General features: G+C 45.6%; 2 protein-coding genes across 2 annotated transcripts; one reads left to right on the top strand and one right to left on the bottom strand.

Moving 5' to 3' along the window:
* Window positions 1-286: 286 nt before the first annotated feature.
* LOC100826534 (probable 2-oxoglutarate-dependent dioxygenase ANS) lies at window positions 287-4,120 on the top strand. The gene is made up of 3 exons (XM_003566618.4): window positions 287-887; window positions 995-1,352; window positions 3,478-4,120. The coding sequence occupies exons 1-3, from the start codon at window positions 400-402 to the stop codon at window positions 3,742-3,744; spliced, it is 1,113 nt and encodes a 370-aa protein (XP_003566666.1). The 5' UTR covers window positions 287-399; the 3' UTR covers window positions 3,745-4,120.
* A 1,282-nt stretch (window positions 4,121-5,402) lies between these two features.
* LOC100835536 (dnaJ homolog subfamily B member 13) lies at window positions 5,403-9,304 on the bottom strand. The gene is made up of 3 exons (XM_003569004.4): window positions 8,934-9,304; window positions 8,408-8,823; window positions 5,403-6,059 (listed from the first exon to the last, which is right to left on the bottom strand). The coding sequence occupies exons 1-3, from the start codon at window positions 9,090-9,092 to the stop codon at window positions 5,624-5,626; spliced, it is 1,011 nt and encodes a 336-aa protein (XP_003569052.1). The 5' UTR covers window positions 9,093-9,304; the 3' UTR covers window positions 5,403-5,623.
* Between the last annotated feature and the right edge of the window lie 1,860 nt (window positions 9,305-11,164).

The following is an 11,164-nucleotide window of genomic DNA, read 5'->3' as shown; positions in this document are numbered from 1 at the left end:
TGGAAATACTGCAAATTTTAAGTGCTGAAAATGTTACTGTACCAGTTAAGTAGTGGCCGGCTGTTGTCTAAACAAATTAACTCGCTCTCCGGGACTTAATTTACCCCACCTACTACTGTACTGTTTGCACTGATCGTCAAGGCATTTAACTCGTAACGAACTAACCAACCCAACTGCCACGCAAAGATTAAAAAATATTTGCACGTTTTGTTTTTCGCTTTTGCAGAGCGGCGGGCACAAGCTAGCTAGCAGCCAAGCCGCAGCAGCAGCTAGCGGCAGAGCGCTCCCACTGTCCCACATTCCCATGTATATAAATCCCCCCGAGAGAAAGTACGACAACGCCGGCCGAGCTAACACAGCGGTAGGCGGCAGCCAGCCAGCCAGCCACCGGCCGACCCCATGGCCGAAGAAGAAGAAGCCGCCGCCGGCGACGGCGGAGGGTGGCCGGAGCCGGTGGTGCGAGTGCAGTCTCTGTCCGAGAGCGGCGCGTCCACCATCCCGGCCCGCTACATCAAGCCGGCCCACGACCGGCCCACCCATTCCGCCACCTCCATCTCCATCCCGGTGGTGGACCTCTCTTCGTCGTCCACGTCCTCGACGGCGGCGGCGTGCAGGGAGTGGGGCTTCTTCCAGGCGGTGAACCACGGCGTTCCCCTAGACCTCCTCCGCCGTGCCCGCGCCACGTGGCGCGCCTTCTTCTCCCAGCTGCCCCTCGAAGCCAAGCAGCGGTACGCCAACTCGCCGGACACCTACGAGGGCTATGGCTCCCGCCTCGGCGTCCAGCAAGGCGCCTCCCTCGACTGGGGCGACTACTTCTTCCTCCACCTCAGCCCGCCTCGCGCCGCGTCGCCCTCCGACAAGTGGCCCCACTTTCCCCCGGACCTCCGGTATGTACGTATGTATGTCACGTGTTCAGATTTGAACTAAAACCACGACAAGAATTTAAAGTCGGAGGAAGTACTAAGTTCTAATGGCGGCACGTATGCGTATGTAGGGAGACGACGGAGGAGTATGGGAGGGAGGTGGCGAAGCTATGTGGGAGGCTGATGGCGGCGATGTCGGCGGGGCTCGGGGTCGGGGAAGGGAGGATGGCGGAGGAGTTCGGAGGGGAAGACGAAGCCGGGGCGTGCGTCAGGGTGAACTACTACCCGCGGTGCCCGCAGCCGGAGCTCACGCTGGGACTCTCCTCGCACTCCGACCCTGGCGGCATGACCGTGCTGCTCGCCGACGAGCACGTCAAAGGGCTCCAGGTCCGCTGCCCCGGCGGCGCCGGGGATGGAGGAGAAGATGAGTGGGTGACCGTTGACCCGCTTCCTGGCGCACTCATCGTCAACGTCGGGGACCAGATCCAGGTAACTCATTAACAACTTAAACACGCACATGCAGCTAGCTAGCACCGCCGCCGTTCTTAACTAATTCGCGCACGTGCCCGTTTCGTTTCTTCTTATACGCATCGATCGACTCTCTCATCTTTATCCCCCGTCTGATTAGAAATGGACGGTCGTCGTTGTCGATCGATCGACGTACGTCGCCATTAGATTAGAGTGCTGCAATTAGCTATAGACAAGTACTGTATATATTACGATAACGAGCGTGAGAGAGAGAGGTGTGTGACGTATACTAGCTTGGCAGATCTAGCCATGCACCTAGCTCGGTTTCGGCACGTCGATAGGTCATGAAGCACACAGGTAGCTACTCCTAGAAACACTAGTGTTTAAAACTTAAAAAAATCCTAGAAAACCCCTCTTACCAAACAGGGCCTAAAGCACCTGCCTCTGCTGCCACTAGCTAGTTTTCCCAACTCACGCTTGGCCCCGACCCGATAAATTAAACCCCGTCCCATCTTATTTTCTCAGGATGATGTGATTGCATGCTCTGTGTTTAATTCGACCAAAGAGAGAGATGAGTATTATTGTATGGGCACGTGCTGGAAAACAAAAAGATATGAGAGTACATATTTCCAAGCAGGGGTAGCTAGCTAGCTAGTTCGGCGGCCGGGGTCAACTTCGTGACGTAGCATTGTAGTATACGCTTGCCTAGGTAAGGAGGTTTTGTCTGATCCGTGATCGATTGCATTGCATATACAGCGGCATGCATGCACACACACTCATATGAATGTCAGGACGTACGCACGCGCGAAGTGTGCGTTTAAGCCTCAGAACCATCGACGTTGACACGTAGCCACAGCCACTTAAGACAAGCACGAAAACAACAACATACACCGGCTTGGCGGCTAGTAATAACACCTATAGACTATATATACTCCGTTAAGTGAGTTTTGGTTAATTGTACGTCGATCCACAAGCTATAGATAGATTGATTGAAGACTGGGTACGACCATCTTAAATTAAAGTCGAATGAGATAATTAAGTAAGGGAAAAGAGGATATTGATTACTTGCTCGCCTAAGGCGTACTCCCTCCATCCAACAAAAGATGTTTTAAGTTTGTCAAAATTTGGATGTATCTAGACATGACTTAGTGTATAGATGCATTCAAATTTAGTCAAAGTTGAGACATCTTTTGCTGGACGAAAGAAGTACTAGATCTCATGTACAGTAGAGTTTTATTTCCGTGAAAACGGCAACGTTGTGGGGGCCTAAGTTGTTGAAATGGATGCACGGATTCCCCGGGAGAGGAAAAGGAGGACGTACGTACATAGTACAGTGGATGGTAGTTGCGCACGTGCTAGCTGCCGTGGTCCAGCTGAAGGCGTATGCATCGTCAGACGTCTTTTCGCATCCCGAGATCCAGATCGCGCTCTTCTTTTTGGCCTGTAATCGGCGATTGTCATGTTCCCAAACAGTACCTAGTATTCGATTATAGCAGAGATGGAGCAAGATGAGACCATGTGTGTTCGATTTACGGGATTTCGTAATCATATGAATAGAAAAAGTAAAGAATTGAGATGTCATTGGCACTACAATTTTTAGGAATTTTCCATGCGGTCTCACCTAATGCGTAGAATCTTTTGCAATTAGCTCAGTTATGGCTCAATCATTAGAAATACATGATCTCAATTCCTGTGAAACGAATGCGACACATACAAAAAATTCCTAAGAAAGGTTGAAATCTTGTAAAAATCATCTAGATATTTTACGAACCGAATGAGCCATAATCAATCACGAGTACCTGTATTCGCTAATAATCCTAGTAAGATCAGACCATGTATAATCGACCACGAGCAGTACTGTACAGCCAGTAGGTTGGGGCCGGCACTGCGTTGGAGTAGTACGCAGGTAGATGAGGGGCAAAAAGGTAAAAATAATCAAACAAACAAGCATGTGTTGCTTGCTTGCCGTCCCCTCTTGATCCGCCGTCCACAGAGATGGTCCAGATCAGCCTGCACCGCAGGGATATGCCACCGTCCATGGATCCATCTGCAGCAGTCTTTCCCAGTTATTTCGCCTTCATTTTACTCGTATTCATGCCGGACCTTCGCTGTACGTACGAGCCTTACCGTGGATAACTAACTGCAGGTGCTGACGAACGCCGAGTACCGGAGCGTGGAGCACCGTGTGATGGCGAACGCGGGCGCCGAGCGGCTCTCCGTGGCGCTCTTCTACAACCCCCGGAGCGACATCCCGCTGTCCCCCATGCCGGAGCTGGTGTCGCTGCCGGAGAAGCCGCCGCTGTACGAGCCCATGACCTACGACCAGTACCGCCTCTACATCCGCCGCGAGGGGCCCCAGGGGAAGGCCCAGGTCGACTCCCTCAAGGCATCGTCGTCACAGGAGCGCCCTTAGCGTTAAAATTAATGGATAATTAAGCTCCTGGTAGTGGTAGGCTAATAAGAGGGAGAGGATGCCGGACTACTGCGTGCTGCTGTGCCCACTAGCTAGGACAGTAATAAGAGTGAATAATGGAGGGGTTAACTAATTAACTGATCAGAGCATGGACTGGTCAAAAAGAAAAAAAAAACTGATCAGAGCATGGTTGAATGGATGGATGGAAACGAGACAATCGATGTTGCGCAGTGCTTGGTTGGTCGTCCTGTTTTTATTTTTGGTCATTTGGTCCAAACTGGTTAGAGAACCGGCCAAAAAGAGAAGAAACGACATTAATTTCTTTAATCGATGATGTAATACTCCCTTCGTTGGGAAGTAAGTAACTTGGGAGTGCTACAAATTATGAAGGAGAGGTTGAAGAAACGACATAAATTGCCACGCCGAGAAGAGATAATGTCCAAGTCGAAGCTGCATTATTTTGTTGCTTGGACAGCGACTGAGAAAACCATTTGTTAAGATGTATCCATCCAGTGGATACTAGGACAGCTCTTATTCCCAATCCCTTTCGCACGTGAACAAAAAGATAGCTCCCATCGTAGCTAGTCTTCGTCACCTGTACGTACCCACGTGGCCATGTTGAATCCAAACGAGTAAAGAAAACAAGAACAGGTTCACATTCCACGTTCTGCGTAGTATGTGATCACATTTCACCTTCAATATTTGTAGGATTAAAATTGCATTTTTAAGGCATAGCGTCTGCTTCTGCTTCTCCTATCCAAAGGCCAGAAGCGGGGTCTCAAAGACTGCTTTTTTATGAAGCAAAAGCCTACCACGAGTTGTTTTTACAACAATTCAGCTAGAAACAGGCTTTGGCACAAGCCACCGCCATGCCAGAAGAGGCCTGGCCTAAATCTACCTCTTGCCCTGTACCATACTGTTGTTAGATATATACTCATATACAGTTACGTGTTGTCGGTAGCAACCGCGAAATCATTATCGGACTAAGGAATTAATGTAGAATGAAAATAAAGAACCCAAACAGAAAGAATGGCCTGACAGACACAATGGGAAAGCAAGATATATGCCGGGCGACAACGTTATACTAGTCTAAACACACGTACCGTTTTTTCTGTTGGCGTTTCCCGCCCTAGATCCCTGACAGCAACCTTCAGAAAGCGTCACCGTGTCCCGTTTCTGAATAGCGTCCATGTGTTGCAATATCCTCTGCTACAAGAGTTGGAAAATCCCATTTGTTGCAAATATTCTCTGATGGGAAATGAGAAGCAGCATCATGGGACCATTTTTTGTCTGGCAAAATCCTGCACCGACAATGAGATCATCGGTGTGATGGCCAGGGCGTATCTTTCTGGAAATTTACATCAAAAGGAACAATATATACAGAAAATCATGTGAAAAGAAATGGAAAATAGAATACATTGTAGTCCATGCACAATTGCTAGTCAACGAATCTTATTGAACTAAATGGTGAACCTCAGGTTGAACTAAATGCTGCCAGATCCTGTGGAAGAAACACGGCAAAATCTTTGACAGAAGAGCATTTGGTAATCTTCAAGAATGGCCCAGAAAACTGACTCCGACGTATGCATGATACAAGGACTGTCGCCTGTAACAAATATGCAACTGATAATCTGAACAAAATACCACCAATTGTGAACTTCAGAAACAAGGAAACATCAGATAATCTGGAAGCAAAGTCGATCAGCTGGGTGAACAACTACTACCCTGTCAGCAGTTAGCAATCAAGAGTGCAGTTAGAAATAGTAAGGAAAGCACGTGCTTTACACCAGCATGAGAATAGTGATTGTACATTCAGCCTCATTCAATTTCCAACTGCTTAACAAAAGGAAAAGAGCACAGATTTATATGGAACAAACAGCTAAGATAGAAGTTGCTGGACCCCTGCCTTTTGGTCAGCTGTTAAATTGGTGGGGAACTTGATCTGAAACTTGATCCTTAGGTTCCCTTTTTTAGACGGTTCCTTTGTGATCGGCATCCCTTCACCCTGCACAACTTCTTCATACGTGGGACTGACAACAGACTTTACGGGAATGGCTAAACTTCGGCCATCCAGAGTTGTCAGTTGGATGACACAACCAGTCAAAGCCTCCACGAGCGAGATTTTGTGTGTGTAAACAAGGTCATTCCCATCTCTCTTGAATTTGGGGTGTGCCCGTTCTTCTATTATGAAAACTAGATCTGATGGTATGACATTACGCGTCTCATTGCCTTTCTCAGGAAATGTGATCTTTGTGCCCTTCTTCCATCCGGGCTTGATATCAATTGTCAGGATCTCCTCCACACTCGTCGGTTTCCTAAAAATATAAATATGGAAATATTTTCTCAAAAAGAAAGACATGGAAATAATGAGATTACTTTTTTACAAAAGGGCAAAGCCTTGCATAACAATTGATTAGTTTACAAACACTTAACAATGAAATCACAAATACAGTTTGCAACAATCATCAATCACATAAAATTGATACTGGATAGGTGACGTGAGGTTCTGCATACCTTAACAAGCAAGATACACGGTGTAATTTCGCAAAGGTTCAGTTTTTCAAAGGTCCATTTATTTGCTTATCTTTACGTACAGTGCGTCACTTTTTTTGTGACACATGTAGATTTGGCACAAATCATAGAGATGATAACAAATTTGGCTTAAATGATCTAAGATAGTAGTAGTACAAAGTTCTTTTTAAACATGAATTTTTTTAGTCCGTACGCCGTAGCAAGACATGGGTATTGTGCTAGTTTTTGTATATTTTTCAGAAGAGAACTAATTCACTATCAGTCCTTTGTGGCCACGTTGGTTAATAGGGAAGAGATTTGAGGACATGTGAATAAGCTTAGGAGGCACCTAAAAAAAATGTGCCAGGTAAACTGGCACACAAATTGAACCAGTATACAACTAGTAGTTCTCAAGCATTGCTGCCCCAACTCCTTGAAACCAATACTTTAGGATATCCATCATCTCATATCCAGTCTCAATCCATTAGCTTCAACCCAAGATGATTGATATAACATATTAAATTTTAAAGCCTCAAGTGTGCATTGGACATCTAAGAAAGTTACATTTATACTGAACCTTTTTAGCTTAAACACTGCACCACGAATCCACAATAGATCTATTATGAGTTGTAAAGTTAAAACAACTGTCCACCTCTGACGATCTTCCTAAATCATCTCTCAGACTTAACTGCTTCAAAGCTGATCTTTTAGGACATAGCATTACACTTAAGGATAGTTCCCATTCTGCTGTTCAGGACTGGCTAGGCTTATTACAATATGTCACCTAATTCTGCCCTCTTTTGTGTGCCCTCTGTTGTTTGTGTCCTGTGTCTGGTGTCCTGGTAAATATTCGTTCCCTTTGCAATAATTTTATCTGTCAAAGACTCTCCTTCAGTTTGTTTCAAAAAAAAAAAAATCCATCTCTCAGACAGTTGATGCCCACTTGACTTACATAACTATGCAGGTCTCTAAACACTCTGATATCATTTGTGTAGGATCTGGGTTCATAACCAAAGGTTGAGACCTTAGCCTATTATTGAAGAATCTCACCATGCCCTCACCCTGCATTTTGGCTTACGGGGGTCTGCAAATCAAACCTCCCAAACCCGATTTTTAAGAGAATCCATTATTGCAGCAATAAACATAAGCTACAAGCCTATAAACTTTCCAGCGTAAAATAGTCTCCCTTGTTGGATCGTCAAATGCACGGGTATGGTGAGAGATCATACTAGTGATAGTTTAGTGTGAAGGTGGTAATGACTTCTATTGGTGAACAAATAAATCATTTAACGTGTAATGAACTAATGACACAAACACAAATAGAAGAGCACATCAGGGTACACACTATAGAACTATCCCCTGTTCATTGCCTTATTATTTTGAAGCTACACGGTTTCTGCAATGTTCCTTTGAGGGTGATTCCATGGAACTGGAAATATTGCCAAGAATTTAAATTTATTCAAAGGTATAATATTGCTAGAAGCTGGAGACGACACCTGGGAACCACACCAAAGATGTAGCTTTCAGGGCCTTCAGGCACCTGTGTTATTGTCAAAATGTAAACATATCACGGTAGTTTTTTAGAAGTATGAGACTACATTTCAACATGTGTCATGGATCCAAATCGCGTATAATTTCGACGTCATGTCAGTGTTGAGTGGGTATATAAGAGAACATTGAGTGCTTTAGCCCATAAGAGGCATCAGAGAAGGTAAACAGCAGCTGTCAGTATTGTTCTAAGTTTCCCATCCTCTTGCCCACCATGTGTATAAAATCTCTCTGTTATTAACCTTCCCTCTGCAGTTCCTCACTATGTCCTGCCCTTCATATTTTGTGACTTGTCAACTAATTAGAAAATGCAGTGATCCCGGTAGTTCAGGGAGTGATAGACCAAGAGCCACCACAAAAAAAGCGCTCTTTTTTCTAGTCAACACAACTACACAAGCATATCAAATGGCAGATAAAATTAAAATATCCATACCAAGCGGCAAGAGCTGGTTACTGAAGCTACTGCTAGTTCTTACAACAATTCTCAAACTGAAATCATTCATCAAGATCACAACAATGCAGATGCTTCTAAGCTAATCTACCAATAAAACCTTATATATCAGGGGAAGAGTAAAGAATGAAAGAGAGAAGGGATCTGTCTCACCCGGAGGAGTCGAGGACGTCCCTGGAGATCTTCATCTTCTTGGTGGCTCCCTTGTGCAGGTCCTCGAGGCTACAGGCCAGCTGCCGCTCGATCGCCGGCGACTTCCTCGCCGACGCCCCGGACGTCTCACCTGACCTGGGGGAGATGCCGCCGCCGCTGGCGGCGCTGGCGCCGAACCCTTGGAAACCTGGTGAAGGGGCGGGACCCCCGGGGGCCGGCCCGTAGAAGGAGCCACCGAACATCTCGCGGAAGATCTCGTCCGCGCTCCTCGGGCTGAAGCGGAACCCGGGGCCGCCGTGCCCGTGTGGGTGCACGTGCGGGGGCGCGGCGGAGGCGGATGGCGGCGGCACGCCCGCCTTGAGCCCGTCCTCGCCGTACTGGTCGTACACGGCGCGCTTCTGCGGGTCACTGAGCACCTGCGAGGAGAACGAGAGATAGAGAGACCGTAAGGCGATGGATTCAGCGCTTCTCGACGGCGGCGGCGGCGGCAATGGAGTGGGGGGATAAAGGGGAGGACGGAGCGTACGTCGTAGGCCTCGGAGACCTGCTTGAAGAGGGAGTCGGCCTGCGGAGAGGGGTTCTTGTCCGGGTGGTACTTCATGACGAGGCGGCGGTAGGCCTTCTTGAGCTCGTCGTCGGTGGCGCCGCGGCCGACGCCGAGCACCTTGTAGTAGTCCACCCCCATGGATGGACGGCGACGGCAGGGGTGGCTCGGAAACTTGGATTGGCTTCCCCTGATTTTGCTGCAGACAACAAGGGGACGAGGAGAGGAGGAGGGTTTTGGTTCCTCTCACTTCTTCCTTTGAGACCTTTCTCAGGAGATTTCTTTTCTTTGTTTTGAGATAATCCTGCCTAATACTTATCTACTGCCTCCGTCTAACAATACGAGGCATACTAGGATTCGGTTGACCAAACATTTGACCACAAATTACTTCATGAATGCGTGACTACTGTGATCAAAATCATAACCGTAAGCAAATATTCTTGAGTAGTAACATAATAGATATGAATCTATGTCATATAATTATATATTAATAGAATAATTTGTGGTCAAAGCATTGGTCAAATGAAAACTAATACGCCCCATGTTGTTGGATGGGGGGAGTATTACTATCTATTAAATTGAAGTCGGTGGTGATTGCCGCGGTTGTTATGATTTTGATCAATATATCACTGTCCGTTATTTTTTTTTCTTCAGTTTTTTCACGATTTCTCATGCTCCGTCTTACAACCGACGCCACCACACCCGCATCCCGACCTCTATGGCGCCATGAGTTGCCTACACAGAAAATAAAATTAAATAATTTGTGATTTTGTTAACTCGTAGCAACGCGCGGACACACCTGCTAATATAAAATAAAATATAAGATGCCATTAAAGAAACTAATATATGTGATGTGTAAATAGTTGTTTTCTAGGGCCATCTTTGCTATCAGCAAGCGTTGATACTATGTGATAGGGAAATCATAAGTTTTAAGGATATTATCGAGTATAATGGTCTAACAGTATATATGCTCTTTGAAAACCAAAAAGTACTTTGAGCGTGACACGTAATTGTTCTGATTTCGATTTTTTCTTATGTGCCTACAATTGTGGACCTAGACTATGACTTGATTTAACAACTCTATTATTGTTTGACTTCGTGCAATCTCGTCAAGAATTGTTATGTTGCTGGGCACTCTACCATTTTTACATGTACATGGATCGATTTAGTTTTACCGATCTCTTTGCTCAGCCGACTCTGACCCCGCCTTACGGTTCTTTGCTACAATTGTTTCCCTCAAGCTTATGTGAATACTTCTATGTTACATCGCTATTTGTGCGTCGAAAAGAGAAGGGACTCTAAGTGAGGCATGGACATCAGTAGATGCCGGCCTATGCCGGTGCCGAATAGGGTGGCATATGTGGTAGTAGAGTAAGACATAGTAACATATATCCAAATTTGGCTCTTAATAAACGGTTTAAGAGACCAATTTTCTCACTCTTTTACACCCTTAGTTGGCCTCGGATGCTGGGAGTTGGACTTGTGTTTTTTTTTCTTGAAAACTTATAATTAGGTAAGCTGCAACTGCAAGTGATTTCTAAATTGGAAGTGTAACTTTAGAATTATTGTTTTTCTATAATCAGAACATAATAACATTTTTAGACTGGGACATTGTGTCATTTTTCTTGAAAAATATACTTTTCCGGAAAATAAATAATATAGTCTTTTATAGGACAACATAACATTATTTAGGGAAACCTAGGGCACCAATTTAATTTTTTCTGAGGATCAACTAGGACAACAACATTTTTGTTTTGAGGGAACTAGTACAACAACATATATAACTTTTGTTTTTGAGAAACAACAACATATATAACTGAACCTCTTGAAATTCCCGTGAAACTCCAACATGTCAGGGGCCCAAGTAGAACAACACTACGGCTGGCTGAGAGTCCGCAGAATCTATAACTCAAGCCCAACAATGTAGCCCTAAAATATTTAACTAAACCCATCCAACAGCTCGGCCTACAGTCAGCCCACTGGACTGGACCGTACATTGGTGCCCCACCTAAAAAACATTCGCTTGTCTTCCTGACCAAGAAGTGAGAGTTGAATAAAGGTGTTTTACCCGCTCAAAAAACAAACCTAAAAAACATTCGCCCTGCGAAATTGGCAAAATGATCAGGAGCAGAGATAATAAACGTTGTGTTCACAAAACATCCAACAAAACATCGAACGAGTGCTACAGGACACACTGGTGCATTCTTATCTCA

Source organism: Brachypodium distachyon, chromosome 2 (genome assembly GCF_000005505.3).
Source record: "Brachypodium distachyon strain Bd21 chromosome 2, Brachypodium_distachyon_v3.0, whole genome shotgun sequence".
Lineage (NCBI taxonomy): Eukaryota > Viridiplantae > Streptophyta > Magnoliopsida > Poales > Poaceae > Brachypodium > Brachypodium distachyon.
This window is presented reverse-complemented; position numbering and strand designations above follow the sequence as displayed.